Source organism: Vulpes lagopus, chromosome 11 (assembly GCF_018345385.1).
Source record: "Vulpes lagopus strain Blue_001 chromosome 11, ASM1834538v1, whole genome shotgun sequence".
NCBI classification, from domain to species: Eukaryota; Metazoa; Chordata; class Mammalia; order Carnivora; family Canidae; genus Vulpes; species Vulpes lagopus.
In genome coordinates this window covers 78,974,509-78,992,400 of record NC_054834.1, presented here as the reverse complement: position 1 = coordinate 78,992,400, position 17,892 = coordinate 78,974,509, and the positions used below count along the sequence as shown (strand labels likewise).

Genomic DNA, 17,892 nt, shown 5'->3' with positions numbered 1-17,892 from the left:
TCTACTATATATCAGGTCTCCAGAAAGAAAGCATGCCCTCACTTCCCTTTTCCTTAGGAGACACTTAGAGGAAGTGTGTGTGTGTGTGTGTGTGTGTGTGTGTGTGTGTGTCTGTGTGTGTGTGTTTCTGTGACTCCTGGGGTTCAGCCAGGCTGGGTGGGCTCACAGCAGAGGCAGCCAGGCTCTCCCTCTCAGCCCCTATGATACCAGCCTGGCTTCCTGGAGACCAAAACCACAAGTAGAGCACAGAAACGTGAGAGACACTCACAGGCTGGGTTTGGTCGCATGCGTGCAAAGGAGCACTCTCTTGCAGAGAGAAGGTTATAAACGGGAGCAGCTAAGGTCCGAGCAGGTTGGAGGAACACACAGCAGCCACATCCACCTGCCGGCCCCAGGATGGTTCTTCCCTCTGGCAGGCACACGTAGCAGTCAGAGATGGCACCAGACATGTGGCTCTTCTCTGCAATTGTTGGATTGCTCACGGCAGCCCTCTCAGGTAAGGCCTCTTTCCCCACCTCCCACCACTCATGCTGGAGGACCTGGCTCCTGGCCTCTTGATCCTCTTTCTGGTCATTTTCTCACTCATCTTTCTAGAGCTTTTTACCCAAGACTGTCCCAGGGAGGCCAGAGCCGGGACCTGGAGAGGGTCCAGGAACCCCCTTTTGAGGGGTTAGGGCTGTGCCTGGATGGTGCTAGAAGACTCCCAGGCATGAAAGGATGTGGGCAGCATGCCTGGTGTCCCCTGAGCTGCCTCCCAGGGTCTGAGGAGGGTGACTCCTCCTACCATAGGTTCAGGAACTCCCTCATCCCTATTTCTTGGCAACTCTCAGTAAGGAGTAGTTTGCCTTCCAGAAAGGTGAGACCACGGATGACTGTATTCTCAACCTCAAAACTGAGGCTCTGGACTCACCAGGCTTCTACCGCTCATGGCAGAACTGTCCAGAAACAGAACTTGGGGAAGGAACGGGAGATGAGGATAGCTGGTCTCTCTGGTGCGGCCAGTAAGGGTAGTTTATGGCACAAATGAATGGGAAAGCTCTTCCTCCCCCATCCTGAGCTCTCCCTGAGTGTCAAAGCACTTCGAAATCCAGGCTGGGGCATCAGGTAGCCAGAAAGTTTGGGGGCTAGCTATGCCCATCAGATGCTGTTGGCCTCTGCTGCATGTAGTGTCCTAACTGGCAGAAACTGGGCAGGGGTCCATCATGCCTCTGTTGGGACCTCATGTTTCGGGGGAGGAGGAGATGCATGGAAACAGAATTATAGGCCAGAGAGTCTGAGCCCACCTGGCAGTAGGGATCCCAAGTGCTTTCACTTTGCTTTCAGAAGGAGACTTAGGAAGGCCCCATCAGGAGAGGCATCCAAGCCCACTAGGAGAACTGGGGAGTTATTTGGGGATGGGGGCAGCTCTTTTCTCCCTCTCTATGTAGAGGTATGTGTTCCTGACCTCACATTGGTTCAGGGAAAGCTGTTTACCTCTGGGAGTGGGAAAGTGTGTGCCTTTGGCTCCGTGTGGGTAACTTGGCTTCTCTTGCTCTACCAGGAGCATCTGGAGATCAGCCACCTTCTGCCTCTGAGCTAAGACAGATGGTCAGAGAAGGAAGTCCCTCCTTCCCCATTTCTATCATGCTACCCTCCGTCCTTTCCCATGACACCTAACCACTGGCCTCGGCTCAGAATGAAGTCTGGGACCAGGAGGTTGGCTGGCCAACCCCAGGACCCCAAGGGATCTGGCTCTGAGTGGCTCCTGACAGCAAGTGGTCCTCAGGGCCCCAGCAAGAGCTCAGGAGGAGGGTGAGATGAAGGGGCTCCCGGAGCCAAGGTCCCTACACTCGAGTCCTTTTGCCCCCTCCCAACACCCCTCACTGGCCCACTCCACTCCACTCCCAGTACAGATATTTACTTAATGTTTCTAAAGCTGCATTTATACTCAATGGCCTCACTTGTTACTAATACAAGTTTAGTTTTGAAAGGAAACTTTATGTCACTATCATAAGGGGAAAACCGATATCATGTGTCATAAATAAAAGATGAAGGTAAGCATAAAGATAAATGGGGATGGAAACCAATTTCAATTCCGTGCCAGCAAAAAGTTAAAAGAAATGCAAAAGCCCTTGAGCCTGAAGCCTACACTTGTGCTCTCTGTGGAAGGGGAGATGGCGGGGGGGGGGGGGGGGGGGGCAGTGATAAAGATACCCCAGCCCCCAATTGGCATTTTCTTCTTGACTTTCCAGGAGGACTGATTGGACTTCGAGCAGGGAATAGTTTCCCTGCCATGAAATCTTTTTAAATTTATTTATTCATTCATTCATTCATTCATTCATTCATGAGAGAGGGCGAGGCAGAGGGAGAAGCAGGCTCCTTGCAGGGAGCCCCGTGAGGGCCTGGATCCTGGGACTCTAGGATCACGACCTGAGCCAAAGGCAGACGCTCAATCACCGAGCCACCCAGGCATCCCCTGCCATGAGATATAGAAGCTGTAAATGCTGCTTCCTTAAAGCCTCCGTAGGCTCCCCAGTGGTGTGTGTCCTACTGCCGAGGGCTGTGGCCTGGCAGGACGGGCATTGCAGGCAGAAGGAAACCATGCGACAAAGCCCAAGAGTGGGTGGGAAAGGCTAGAGCTAGCCGAGGCGGGACGCCGTTCCCCTGGCCTGCCCAAGCAGTTCTTCCCTCCCCCAGCAGAAGCCAAACCCCAGCACAACTGAGCCCGAGGCAGCGCCATAGACTCAGATCTACTTGTGAGGTTCTCCTTGGCGAAATCAGTGTGTGGGGCAGATCAGGTTGGGAAGAGGAAGTTAAGATGTCCAAGGAGAGAAAGAAAAACAACAAACAGGGAATTAGGGGAGCTCGGAGAATGAGGCCCAGGAGGGAGATCTAGGGCCTTCACTCCGAGAGAAGCCCTGGCAGGGGTATCAGGCTATGCTCTGGGACCACAGGCGGGTGGAGGTTGGCCCCCTGAGGCCCTGGCAGGCCTGGCCATGGCTCTTCGGGGTTCGGCAGGTCTCCCCTAACCTGCTCTCCTTTGCAGTCCCAGTGCCAGGCTCCATCCTGGGCCTCAGGCAGCTATTCCTCTGGGCTCTTCTCTCCTTGGGCCTGGGTGTGTGCTGTTGAATGAGCAGTTTCTAATTCTGCTCGTGCTCCCTGGAGGCCTGGGTCCAGGACCAGTTTGTCCACCTACCCTCCAGTTTTGTGCCTCAGTTTCCTAATCAGCCAACTGGGGAGAAAGAGGCAGAGAGAATGAATTTGAAGGGTCAGGAGATTGGGGTATTGCTTGGGCTCAGCCTCTAACTCACCATGCATTCTCCTCTGATCTGGTTTTGCGCCAGTGAAACGGGGTGCTTTGGGCAGAAAATCCCTAAAGCCTCAGTCAGCTCTGACATTCTGTGTGTGAAGTAGTAACAAATAACCAGGCCTTTCCGCCAAGGGCTGTGCTGAGGTTGGTGACCTCTATTCTATCTGGACCAAGGTCAGGGAGGGCCTAGGGGGCTGCCGTCATGTACTCAAAAGGCCATTTGTGACTACTTAAAAAAAATTCATCTTAAAAAGAAATTTTTAATTCAGTATCCCAAATTCATTTTATTTATAAATCCAGTAATTTTTAACAGTGACTTTCAGGAAGCCTTTGGTGAATATTTCATCAAATCAGGTCAAATGGAGTAAGCTTCCTTAAATAATAAATACCACTCACGAATGCAGCTAATTAAGTGCCCTTAGATCTGTGATGTCCCATACAGCATTCACCAGAATATGCATTTGAAACATGGTAATCTGAGTGGAGAAGAGTTGGAAATGTAACATCTAGAACAGATCTTGCAGATGTGTTCAAAAAAAGAACATAAGGTGTCTCATTAATAACCCGTTTATGAATTATGTGTTGAAATGATATTTTGCATAGGTTGAGCTAAATGCTTTTTATAATTACAATTAAGTTTACCTATTCTTTTTTAACTTGTAAAATATGTGGCCAGTAGAAAATTGTAAATGATGTATGTGCCTCGCTTTATGTTTCTATCGGATAGCGCTGCCTTGGATCATCTAAGCTGCATCTACAAATTTAATGAATTGATTCTCTTATAAATGCTTCAAATACCTCTAAGAAACAAACCATTTCAGGGGATTGCAGAGGATACTTTCCCATCTAAAAACTGACTTTTAAAGTGAATATTAAGTTCTCTTAAATATTCTAATAGAGTTTACAGACACTGCCACATTCTCTTAAATTTTTAACTTAAAATTTTAACTGAAGTCAATTACTCGGTCACACACATTAGAAATACTGACAGCCAAGTGTTGTTAAACACCACAAATATGGGACTTCATGCACCAACACACAGCAATTGATCCAGCTGGCACTTAGCATAGATGTAGAATTACTATGGGTTTTCATGTACTGCCGCCACCTTTATTTTTAAAATTCTAATCTGTCTGGGCTTCAAAGCCCCTTACCGAGGAGGAAAGGATTGTCCCATAGCAGGTAACTTGGATTATCCCCAGCAGATGGGAGTGTCTCTGTCTTAATGGACTGAAATGAGGTCAGCTTTTTTAATGTTCTGCTGAAAAGTAAGATGTGACTCTCCTGTGCTGCTGATGGGTGTGCAGTGTGCTCTTCAGTAGCCTCTGCCCTCTGCTTGGGCTGGTCCCTCAACCCACGACCTCTGGACCCAGTTTTATGAACCTGATTCTCAGTGTCTGCCCCAGAACCCAGAGGGCTTCACCACTTGATTGGATCAAATGAAACAAATGTTAGCGATTCTCTTCTTTCCCTTCACTTCTTTCTCTGCTGGCAAGACTGCAGCTGACAGACGGATGAATAATACATGACCGGCATTCGTGTGTTTCTCCAGGCTTAGTCTGGCTCTCTGGTCACAGGTCAATGGCTGGTGGGGACATTCACTTGGCATTCACCACGGTGGTGATGTGGGATGAGGAAGCTCTTAGGGTAATGTGAGTTATTACAGATGGATCTAGAATGAGTAAGAAACCCTGTCCACACTCACTCATTTGGTCTGTGTTTATCAAGGCCCACTCTGAGTCAGCCTCCCTGTCTGAAAAGAAGGCTCAGGAATTAAAGTGTTAAAGCTGTTGGATTCCAAGGCTGAAGAACCAACCATATTCCTGGGGACACGGAGGGGTTAAGCAGGTGGCCCCAACTGAGGCTTTGGACCAGGCCAGCTCAACAACCATGAAACCACCAATTGCCACCCGTGCGGATGCTCAGCCCTGCACTGAGCAGACCCTGGTGGGACTGGCATCCCCAAGCCCATCTCCAGTCTACTCACTGTGTCCTCCAACCCTCCCTCCCACCCTCAGCACTGCCTCCTATCCCCCCACGCCCAGGCCCACCCCGCCCCAGGGCCAGGGTGACCAGAGTTAGAGCAGCACTTCCTGGGGGCCCTGGTTCCTGCCCCTTCCCAGTGTTTGCGAAAGCTGCCATCTATTTGACAATTCACTTAATACTCTTAATTGATGTTTTAAAGTGTAAATACATTCATTTTTAGACGAAACTTTATGCTGCTCCCTTAAAGAAAAAGCCATTGTAAATCACTTTCATGGTGAAAATAAACATCATGGAAACAAAACAATGTCATGAGATTCAGATGTGTTACTGCTTTTCCTTTGCTCAGACGGGAGGGTTTCTAGATGTCAGGCATTAAGGACGAGTGCCCTGGGAGACTTTCTCCTCCAAGTAATCAGAAAAGCTGAAAGAGAACTATAGGGCACTAATTCCTCCATACAGCTAATGTAAACCATGTCAGTGACCTCCTAAATCATTTTTCAAACCTTGGGTACATGCCTCACACTTTGGAAGCATTGATCCAGAGAAATGACAATGGGGATAGATGATCTGTTCCTCTCACTAGACACAGCCGGGGGGAGCCTTCTGGTCACCTTCTCAGGGGCACAGGGACCCCCATATCAGGCTGTCTCCAGGCCCCCTGGGCAGCCCCCTGGATTTCTGCTGAGCCTTGAAGTCAGGGATGGTGCCCAGATTCACATCTCCCAATAGTTCTTGGAATCGAGTCCCTGCAGCATGGAAGGAGGAGCCCAGAGGAAGGATGAGGTGGTGGTAGATTCTTAGAACTCACTCTGGCTCTTGATTGCTGGGTAATCTTGGACAGGCTCATTCTTTGTTCTGGCCCTAGTTCCTTTGCTGGAAAAATGGGCAAAATGAACGTGAAAGACCCAGCCAAAAAATCCTTGTAGTCTATGTTGGTGCCTCAAGGCTTTATCGTTTGTGGAGCAGGGCAGGAGAGATGCAGCTATTAGAAACCAGCTCATGGATGGACACAACATGGTAACCCCAGCTGGCATCTGCCATGTGGGGTGATAGACCCTGGCCGCAGGCAGACTTGGGTTCTCAGCCCCGGCTGTGTGACCTAGGTCATTGCTTAGCTTCTGTGTGCCTGAATGCTCCAAATAAAAACACCCACTTTAGGGTGCCTGGGGGGCTCAGTCAGTTAAAAGTCTGCCTTTGGCTCAGGTCATGATCTCAGGGTCCTGGGGTGGAACCCCGTGTGGGGCTACCATTCTCAGCGAGGAGTCTGCTTCTCCCTCTCCCTGTACCCCTCCCCTTGCTTGTGCGTGTTCTCTCGCTCAAATAAATAAAATCTTAAAAAAAGAAAACCAAACCCACCTCACCATGGTATGAAAGTTAATTTAGATAATGCATCGGAAAATGCCTGAATATAACAGTGCTTTAAAATGTTAACTTATAAATGTTACATAGCAAGGAAAAGGGTTTCGTATATGTGAATACAGGATTTAGTGGTTAACACGCAGTTTGCATGAACGAGCTCGTTTACCCACATGACAACCCCAAGTGTATAGATGAGGAAAGCAGAGGCTATCAAGCCTGAGAGACTGGTCTGAAGTCTGTAAGTAGGAAGTGTCAGGACTTCAGCTTAGGTGTTCCAGCTAGCAGCTCTCACTCTTTCCCAGGGAAGAGTGGCCTGGCTTGTCTTTGGCTGTCTGCCCTTAGGGTTCCATCCAAATTTGAGGCATCTACCCCAGCTACTTGCAGCTGGAGGGGCCTCTGAGGGCCTGGGGTCCCCTGGAAGGCTTCTCATGGGCATATGGGGCCAAATGGGGCTGCTCTCACCAAGGCCCAGCCCTCGTGGGGTCTGCTGTGCACTTACCTTACCTACCTAGGCCAGAAATGGGTGAGGGTAAAGCCGAAGAGATGCCATGAACCTAGGGAAAGTTTGCCTGGCAGAAAGCTCCATCTACTACCATTTATTGAGCACCTGCTGTGTGCCAGGCCCCGTACAACAGTGAGATGTGAAATATGAAGGTTTGCCCTTGGACACTTGACGCGTTGTAGGGAAGATAGTAAAACACACAAAGGTCAGCCTGGGATAGTTGTGACAACAGGTCCAATCCAGTGACAGCCATAATCACCATGCACTGGAGGGGACAAACCGTTCTGACATGAGCTAAGCTGATCCTGTCTTGACCTTACATTGGGGCAATCGTCCCATTTTACAGGTGGTCAATTAAGGCAGAAAGTTATGAATTTTGTCCCAGGCTAATGCGGAGTTTAAACCCATGTCTGTAGGGCTCCCAAACCCACATTCTCCATCACAGGGCTATGCTGCCTTCAGGAGCTAGAAGTCTGAGGAGGGAGATCTTGGACCTCCCAGAGACACAGGGCGGCCTCCCAGACAGGTGTGCACGAATATCTCAGGGGCTAGACATACAGAGAAGGAGGGCGCCACGACATTTGTAAAAATGAGTGCGTGAAAAAACTGCTGAGGTCTGAGTAAAATGTATATCAGTTAGTTGTGTTGCGCTAATATCAACCTCCTGGTTTGGGTAACTTACTCTAGTTGGTTATACACAATGTCCCTATGGGGGGGAAGCTGGGTGATAGGTAGGTGGGACTTCTCTGCGCTGTTTTGCAACTTCTTGTGAGTCTGTAATTTCAAGATAAAAAGCTAAAGGCGGGAAAAGCATTCCAGGCAGGACTGATTTGAGCAGAAGCCTGCAGGCCAGACAGGCAAAGGTGAAAGCCCAGAGGGGCTGGCTACAGGAAGGGGCGGCCTTCCGCCCTGCCGGTTTTCTTCCTTCTGACTCCTCTGCTGCTGTGCCAGGAGCATTCGACGAGCTAATACTCATGAAAAGGCCAAGCTCAGTGACCGGCACGCAGAAAGCACACACACAAACCATGTATTTCAAGGGGTGAGCTGGACAATCACGGAGGTTATGGCCGCCCAGACAGCACTTTGCAAATTCAGAAATCTATTCCTCATGCAGCCGTATGCAATATGAGTTATTGCCTCCATTTTACTGATGAGGCTGCTGAGGCTCAGAGAGGTGAGATGACTTTTCCTAGATCACACAGCCAAGAGACGCACAGCTGACAGATCGTTACCTTGGTCTGATGACTCCTAATCCATGTTCTTTCCCAGCCCTGGGAAATGGGCAGGGCTTGGGCCACGGACCCCATCCATCTCAAGATATCTTCAGGAAAGGTCTCCCCATTCTCTGCAGACTTCTCATCTCACCCACTGTCAGCTGGGCTGTCATGGAACCTGGGCAAAAACAAAACAAAACAGAACAAAAAGCCTTGAAGCTACTCATGAGACAGAAGTCATGTCCTGGCTGTGTGTCCACTGTGAGACTCAGTTTCCTCAGCTGTAAAGCAGGGTCGATAGCAACCTTCGGCACCCAGGTCTGGGATGAGGCTTCATGAGATGTTGCCTGTGAAATACTTGGGGAGCTCTGCGGCTCCTTGGGGGTGTTGAAAGGTGGCCCTAACTGCTGCTGGGCCTGGAGCCGCGGCAGGAGCTCACGGGACAGGAGAGAGAGAACAGAGGGAAGCCCCGGTTTCCGCCCATTTTGTAGACACCTGTGGCCTGACTGCCTTCTGCCAGAAAATGGCAGCCAAGGGAGCCCCCAGAAGGCCGGCCTGAGCAGGGAGGCAGCATGGGGTGCTGAGGGAGAAGCCACGGGGAGCCCTTGGAAGACTCACAGGGACCCCATCATGGGCGAGTGATCACCTGTATTAGGGGGTGGTGGGGCCCATTAGAAGGGCCATCCTATAGTTGCCAGGCCTCCCCCAACCGTTCCATCATGGCAGAGCTGGGCTGGGCTCTCTGGGCTGTGCAGGCAGATAGATGCCCACAGAGCGGATGTATGGGGCTGGGGGCCTTGGGCTGTGTGAGGGGCTGGGAGTTTCTCAGCGTGTCATGGGGATCTCACCTGAGCACCCCACTTCTGATTTGGAAGCCACCTGCTGAGTCCTGAGCTAGGGAAGTCACAGAAATGAAGTCACTGTGTCCTTATGGCTATGCACAAAGCCAAGCACAGCTTTGGCTTTTATAGAAGCACATTTGATGGAAGCTCAAACTGATTGATGCTCAGAGAGCTCCAGCCATGCAGCCAGTTGCTGTCAGAACTGAGATCAGAGTCACTTTCTAGTCACCGAGCCCTCCGTCCCCATCTGCCTCTTTCTAAATGGAGCTTAAAGGAAGGATTTTATCTATGTTTTAGTATAAATTTTGGTAGAGTGCTCACCTTGTCTGGGAGGAGTGTGTGGGAGCTGGGCCGGGCCAGGGGCATGGTTTCCAAGAGGTGGGAAACCGTGCCCTGGATGGGGAGGAAGTCCATCCCTCACTCTGCTCAGGAAGATTCAGAAGTGAATCTTTTCCTCTGTCCACCAGCTAAACTACAGTAAAGGCACTCTCTACATGCATTAAACTCCTGGGACAAATGTGCCGCCCTCTCCAGATAGGATTCTAGAAATATAATGACAGTATCTGGGCTGGAAGAAACCCCAGGGGGCTGCCAGTCAACTACTCCTGTTTGTGAGAGGACAAAACTCGAGGTGCAGAGTGGGGGGTGACATGCCCAAGGTCACAGAGCAGGGGTAGGTAGCCCAGTCTGCAGGGGTGCGGGGGGGGGGGGTTCCTGCGGTCTCTCAGCTGTGGGCTGTGGTCCACTGTGGTCTGAGGTGAGCACAGGTGACTGGGTCCTTAGATGTTAGCTTGGCAGGTGAGGAGCTGGCTTCCAGCACCCACTCTGCCTACACACCTCAACGGCCATCCCTTCCTCAGTGCCTGTCTTCTTTTCCTCTCAGGTTTTTTTCTTTTTCTCCCCAACATTTTATGTCAATGTAATTTCAGACTGGCTGAGAATTTGCAAGTTCCATATGCTCTTCACTCAGATTCCCCAACTGTTAACATTTTACCACAGTTGCTTTACATTTTCTCAGCCCACCCATTTTTTTTTTTTTTTTTTTTTTTGTCTATCTCTTACTTTGGTCCTGAATCATTTGAGAGTAGGTCTATAGACATAATGTTTCTTTCTCCTAAATACTCCAGTCTTTTTTTTTTTAAGGACATTCATCTAACCACAAAACATGTATCAAAATTAGATAGCTGACATCAGTACAACATAGATTTTGTATTGATAACCCACAGACCTTTTTCAGATTTTGCCAAGTGTTCCAATAATGTCCTTTAAGACAAAAGAAAATTCTGGTTGGTGTACTATGCTATCTTCTCATGTCTCTCTCTTTTCCTTTAATCTAGAACATTTTCTCAGACTTTCTTTCTCTTTTATGACATTGATCTTTGGAAGAGTATAGTCCAGTTATTCTTTTTTTTCCCCTAAAGATTTTATTTATTTATTTATTTATTTTTGTATCTATCTATCTATCTATCTATCTATCTATTTATTTATTTATTTAAGAGAGAGAGAGAGCATCAGCAGGGGGAAAGGCAGAGGCAGAGGGAGGAGCAGGCTCCCTACTGAGCAGGGAGCCCAAAGTGGGGCTCAATCCCAAGACCCCCAGATCAGGGCCAGAGCCAAAGGCAGATGCTTAACCAACTGAGTCACCCAGGTGCCCCCATAGTCCAGTTATTCTGTGTAACGTCCCCGATCATGGTTGGTTCGATGATTCCTCATGATTAGTGGTGTGTCCTTGGTAGGAATAGCACAGAAGTGCTTGGTGTTCTCAATGTATCATATCAAGGGGTACATGGAGTCAGCTGGGCCCATCTTGGTGTTCAAATTTTGGTTGCTTGGCTAAGATGATGTCTGCTAGGTAAAGTGATTTTTTTCTCCTTTGTACCAAATATGTATCTTGTAGGCAGATTCTTTGAGAGTATATAAACGTTTTCGTCCCCCCTCGAACCTTTACCTGCTTGTTGTAACATGATTGATGCTTCTGGCCTGAATTGGTTATTATCACCACCATTTCTCCATGGTGATGTTATAACTCCATCACTCTTTCTACAAGCTTAGTCGCTTACTTGGCTTTCTTTGCTGGTTCAGCGGTAGGAGCCAACTGGCTCAGAACTGATGAGGCCGAGCTGTGAGCACCTCAGGTGGAACCTCAGACAGCTGCCAACTTGCCCGCCTCAGACGTTGGAACTCAGTTCAACTCTTCGCTGCTCCCAGGGCTACTTCTCTCCCCACTTGCAATTTCTGCCATTCATTTGTTGAGCTCTGCTACATGTTGGGCAGCGTTTTCAGCCACTGAGGATATGGGACAAATCCTCGAGCTTCAAGGAGCTTCTATTCTAGTGGGGAAAATAGTGAAACGAGCAAGCATGTTTTAAGACAGTGTCACATCAGAGAGGAAAATGTGAGGCAAGAGAAATAAAGCAAAGCAAAGCAGATTGAGTAGGACAGGGTGCAGGTAAGGCCTTTGGAGGCATTTGAGCAGAGATGTGAATGATGAGATTAGTCTGGAATCCCAAGAGATCAAGAAATGGGGGAGAGGGATCTTTCAGGTGGAGAGGACACGGGCCTGATGGCCCTGGAGTGCGAGGATAGGTGAGGGACATGCTAGAGGAGATTGCCTCGGGAGAGGGAGAGTGGGGGACGAGGAGGTGGACAGGCTGCAGATGTCAGGGAACATTCATCACACAGGTGCTTGTAATGAGCCCACAGGAAATGGGAAATATTTGGAGAGTTTTAGTGATCAGATTTGCTTTTGTGTGTATACAATTATTTAACAACTCTTATTTATGATAAACTCCATATTTAAACCTGTTTATTTTTTATTTATTTTATTTATTTTTATTTTTATTTATTTATGATAATCACACACACAGAGAGAGAGAGAGGCAGAGACACAGGCAGAGGGAGAAGCAGGCTCCATGCACCGGAACCCCCACGTGGGATTTGATCCCGGGTCTGCAGGATCGCGCCCTGGGCCAAAGGCAGGTGCCAAACCGCTGCGCCACCCAGGGATCCCCTAAGTTTCTTTTTTAAAGATTTTATTCATTTATTTGAGAGAGAGAGAGAGAAAGAGAGAGAGAGCGAGAGAGAGAGAGAGAGAGAGAGAGAGAGCACAAGTAGGGGGAGGGGCAGAGAGAGAAGCAGGCTCCCCACAGTGCAGGGCGCTCGCTATGGGGCTCAAACCCAGGACCCCAGGATCATGACCTGAGCTGAAGGCAGCTGCTTAGCCGACTGAGCCATCCAGGCACTCTTAAGTTAGTCTATTTAAACCTAGAAACCTATAACCATCACATATCTCCGACATATATTACTTTAATAAATAGAATATGTCCGTATCAACAAAAAACTGAAAACAAAGTGGCATTAAAGAGCTTGCTATCCAAGCCTGGGTCACCTTCCCCTTGCACAGAGTGTTGGGTATTCAGAGCTGAGCAGCACCACCCCAGACTTGTAACCCTGAGCCTGATGAAATGGAAAAAGACAAATCCATTCTTACTATGTGCATACACCTGTGTCCACATTTCCCCTTTTATTTTTTTAAAGATTTTATTCATTTATTTGATATAGAGAGAGAACACAAATGAATACTATTTGATATCCGATCTTAAATTGCCTGATTTGGGGAAACAATGCACTAGTGACAGGGTCAGGTGGGTGGAGGTAGCAGGGACAGGGGAGGGCCGTGCTGTGATGGAGGGAAGTATAGTCTGCGGGGCCCCTCAGACCAGGAGCAATCAGAGGCCAAAGAGCTCCCTCCCATTCCAGCAGTCAGACCCCAGCTGCCTGAGTAGACCCATTTTAGCTTGGAGAAACTGAGGCCCCCCAAAGGGGCCAGGACTTACCTAAAATCCTAATAATGGCTGGGCTTAATTCCACCATCTTTCCTTGTCACTCCCACCAGCTGAAAGTTCACACATGCTGTAAACATTCGTCATCCTTATTGTAAAAATGTTCTAATAACCACATGAAAAGAAATCTCACCCAGCGCCCTCACACAACTCAACCTTTCATTCTGGAAGGAGGGAGTTTGCAAGTCCCCAGAGAGATGCGGAAACACATTCTCATCACACGAAAGTGCGTGTGCAGATGGGCATCGTGCTGGCTTTGATCAGTATTTGTCAGGGTGGCTGTGAGAACGTGGAGTCCAGAAAGAGAGCCTCTGATTCCAGGCTCCAGTGCCTCCTCTGCGGCCCTAGGCAAGTTTCTGAGCCCTTCTAAGGGAAAACGGGAACACTCGAGCGCCAGCTTCTCCATTCTTACACTCTAGATGGGCTTTACACCCCTCTTGAACATCCTTACAGTCCACTTCCAGCCACTTGCATGTGTGCAGGCAGTCTCCGGTCCAGCCGTGTCAACATAGTCATGTAACGGTCCCAGGAAGCACTTGCAGGTTCAGAGTCTGGCCATCTGAAAGTGAAGCAGGGGCTCATACATGCACCCTGAGAGTACCCCTCTTCTCCCTTCTGGAAGCTTCCATGGACTCTCCCTAGCTCCTGCCTCTGACCAAGGCAACCTTTGTTAACAGGCAGAAGTGACTTCGTTTTCTAGAGCTATCATAACTCAGTACCAAGATTGTTGTGTGAGCAACAGAAATGTGTTGTCTCAAGATCTGGAGGCTGAAAGTTCAAGATTAGGATGTCAGCAGAGTTGGTTCCTTCCTTCCCAGGCTGTGAGGGAGCGTCTGTTCCAGGCCTCTCTGCGAGCTTCTGGTGTTTTGCTGGCATTCTTTGCCATCCCTTGGCTTGTAGGAGCTCCAGTCCAATCTCTGCCTTTATCCTAACACAGCATTCTTCCTATGTGCCCACACCTGTGTCCACATTCCCCCTTTTCATGAGGACATCTGTCCTGTTGACTAGAGCCCACCCTAATGACTTCACTTTACCAGATGGGGGTCTGTGAAGACCCTATCTCCAAGTAAGGTCACATTCTTAGGCACTGAGGTTAGGACTCTAACATACCTTTTTTGTGAGACTCAATTCAACCCATAGCAGTATCTGTGTCTCTGTGTGTCTGTGGCTCAGGAATGGAATTTCTGGCTCACGACCACGGAAATGTTTTCTAAAGTGGTTTTCGCGTGTTTGCTTCAGCAGCACATATAATAAAGTGGTTGTCCCGACTTTGCTCCCCGCAGCAGTGTACAGAGTCTCTGCTCACCTCCATTCTCAACACTCAGCATCAGCCCCACGTCTTAATCGTAGACAATCCAATGCATATTAAGACAGTATCTCCCTGTGGCCTTACTTTGCATTTGCCTAATGATGGTGAGGCTGGGTACTTTCTATAAGTTTATGACTCTTGGGTGTTTCCTCTTCCATGACGTGCTTGTTCTGGCTGTTTGCCCATTTTTCTGTTGCTTGCCTTTTCTTTTTTAATTTATACACAAGCTTCTTTTTGGAGGAGGGTTTCTATTAGGAAAGGTGAGTAGAGGGAAAGAGGGAGGGGAAGTTAGGGCAATTTTTCTGGCCTTAAATTTGGAGGACTGATCCACACAGTTACTCTTTTGGAGGAGAGACAGAAAACCACTTCATGTCCTCCATCTCTTCCTGGAATCTGTGAGGCCAGGCACAATTCAGAATCTACAATGTTTGGATTTCAGAAAGGGAACATGGTACCCTTTTGTATATTTTGTAATGTCATGACCAGGTTCTGGTCAGCCCCTGGAATCAAACACATTAATATTTCTGCAGCAAAATGTATGATTTTCCACATGGAGTAAGCAAGGACTATGAATGCCTTGCATCAGTTCAGGTCGGGTGTTACCACCAACAGAGTTATGAAAATGCTTTCAGTTTGGGAGTCTCTGGGGCTTTCGAAGGGCAGGAAAGAATAGTGCATGCAAACATCCTAAGTCAGGCCTGTGGTGCCTCCTTTCTCTGCTGATCTCTTGATCGCTTTAGGAAGGTGAAATCACCACCACATTTATGTGAAGAAAGATCACGGAAGCTCAGAGAGGTTAAGAAATCCAGATCCTGGTATGAAGAGGAAGAGGTAGGATTTGAATCCACGTTAGTCTGACTCTAAATCTCACACACTTCCGACTTTACCGTGCTGCCCCCCAGCCCTATGGGGGTGGCTTCTTGGCTTCTCTACTCCCCAGGACTCTGGAGTTTGGAAACAGAGTCACAAGCCAGAGAAATGGATCAGGAGGGTGGAATGCAGGTGGGAATGAGTAGGTGGGAGGTCAGTTGGCTGAGCCAGACCCTCAGCCCAAAGCAATGGGTGCTGGTGACCAGAGCCCGGGGCTCTCACCTCAAACCTCTGCAAGACTTTCCAAATGTCAATCATACTTTGGTACTGACCGAACATTCAGCCAGGCCTCTACTTACCCCGGATTCAAGCCTAAAGCCTGGGCACCATGAGGAGAAGCACTGACCAGAGATCTTAGTCATCACGGGGGCAGAGGCTGAGGAAATAACAAGTCTTCCCAGTATTTAAATCAGGGCTCAAGCACCTATGCAGAGAACGATGGGGAATGATGGGGGAAGCCTGGCCATAATGCCAGGCCACCAGCAGGGAGAATGGGTGGCTGTACGGAGAGTGGTGGCTTGCTGCTGCCCTTGGTAATCTCTCCTCCTGGCCCACTTGCTTCTGGAAAGATGCAGGTTAGATGTCCCAGGTTCTTGGTCTAAGGCTCAGACAGCTCTTTCTCTTTATCACTTTTTCATCCCTGAGAACTCCTACTTGTCCTCTAAGACACCTTCCAATTGTCACCTGCTCTTTGGACTCAGAATTATTCTCTCCCACCTCTACTTTTCCCAGAGTACTTTGCTCTGACCCCTGGGATAATGATTACGCCCAACTATAATAAGCCGTGAGTCCATCTATGTCCACCACAGCATAGGCCCTGTGATGAAGCCTGGCTGAGAGTGAGAAATGAATGAATGCACCTCTTTGACTAAGGGAATGCAGAAGGATTTTGGGGCCACCTCACAAGCACCTTGCATGTGACTTGTGGAGGGGAACATGGGGCACTCTGAAGCCTGGCAGCTAAGAATGTGTGGGCTTGGCCTTGGACCTGAAAATCATATTCTGCCCCCACCTCCACCCCGGAGATATTCTGGTCCCAGCCTGAAGTCACCTGCTTGGGAAAGGCCTTGGTTCCTTCTCAGAGGGAGGCTGATGTCTTACAACAGCTCTGGGTGCCTGATGTCAGGGGGCCCTTGTCTTAAGGGGACATTAGGCCACCTCAGGAAGCTGTTAGCTCTACCTCTAGGAGTTGGGGGGATTTTTATCCTGTGCCCACACTCGAGCTTCATTCACCCAGAAACTGCTGCTCCAGCAGCTCTCAGACTCTCGAACCAGAGTCCCTCCTAAGAGCCAGTGGGTGGGGACAGGCCGCCTGGAAAACCCAGCGTGTCCCAGCAAGGTTTCGGCTTCCACTGAAACCCAGAAACCCAGCCTTGCTTCCTGCACAGGGGGCCAAGCTCTGGGGGATTTTATTCTTGAATTTCACTCTACCTTAGCATATTAGTCCCTGTCCTGCCTCTGGGCCTTTGCTCGTGCTGTGGTCCCTACCCAGAATGTCCTTGTACCTCCTCTCACTGAGGCTGCCTGAGGTAGTGGAAAGGGTGAACATGGAGAGCAAACTTGGATTTGGATTTTGGGTCTGTCAAGTCTAAGCTTTATGACCTTGAGCTGGTAACTTCATTTCCGTGAGCCTCTTTGTCAGGAAAATGGTTTCATGGTAATATCCTCTTCCCTGGGTTGTCACCAGGATTCTGTACAACAATGTAGATAAAACACTCCGTACAAAGGAAATCCTCAGTAATTGTGGGTCCGCTCCCTCTGCCACAGTGAAACCCTCCTTGACCATCAAAGCCAGGCCCAAAGATTCCCTCTGCTGCAGTGACTTCCTGGACTCTCTCTCCTCTGGGTTCCTTAAGGATATCCTTCATGCCTCCAGAGAGAAAGGAGTTGAGTCAGCTCTTGACGCCTAGGCCTCCTGGCTGGGCTCTGGGTTGCAGACCAACCTGGGGCTCCCTCACCTCCACCTTCCCACAGCAGAGGCCACAGAGGGCCTGGCCATGGTGTGATTCTGGAAATGTTGGTGGAGGTGAGGTGAGTGATAGGGATTTCTGTGAAAGAATAATGGTAACTAGGATCTGTTGAGCATTTACTGTATGTCCTGAGGTATTTATCAAGTGGCAATTCAGGCAACCCGGGAAACCCTCTGCCTGGGTTCAAAGTCCTGCTTTGCCTCTTCTCTTTCCTGTCATTCTGGAAAGTTCCTTAACCTCTTAGACCCTAAATTTCCCCATCTATAAAACGGGGACAGTAAGGGGACAGGCCGCCTGTCTGAGCATCATGGGGAGATGAAAGAATTGACAACTATTAAAAACCCCTTTAAGCTCACAAGAATCATTAGCAAATAGAATTGATATGACTCAGGCAACTTATAAAGGTTTTTTCAAACCCAGGCAAGTTTGATTCAAGCACCCCACCCAAGACCTGCTGAATCAGCATTCTAGAGAAGGGACCTGACATCCATCTCCTGCTCTCAGGGGTCTGGATTCTATAGGGGATCAAGCAGATGGGGCCCGTGAAAGACTTGCTGCGCTCTCCTGGAAACCCATCCTTCCTGTTATTTCTTGGGATTTATATTGAGCTGCTCATGATTCTCTGTGCTCAGTGGTGTCTCATCTTACTGCCTGGCACCTGAAAAGAAGGTATAGTCTGGCATGGGAACCTGAGTAAGTCTTGGGGTCA

At 49.0% G+C, this 17,892-nt stretch overlaps 1 protein-coding gene across 7 annotated transcripts in view; it reads left to right on the top strand.

The window, feature by feature from the left end:
• The first annotated feature begins 246 nt into the window (after positions 1-246).
• CD6 (CD6 molecule) overlaps positions 247-17,892 on the top strand; it is a 40,340-nt gene continuing 22,694 nt past the window's right edge. For 3 of the 7 annotated variants that reach the window (XM_041773356.1, XM_041773355.1, XM_041773354.1), the window contains exon 1: positions 248-496. In XM_041773356.1, the coding sequence (XP_041629290.1) occupies positions 436-496 (61 nt within the window). In that variant the 5' untranslated portion in view covers positions 248-435. Of the gene's footprint in view, positions 497-17,892 lie in introns of all 7 variants that reach the window. The other 4 variants (XM_041773358.1, XM_041773351.1, XM_041773357.1 and 1 more) reach the window with 3 other exon arrangements.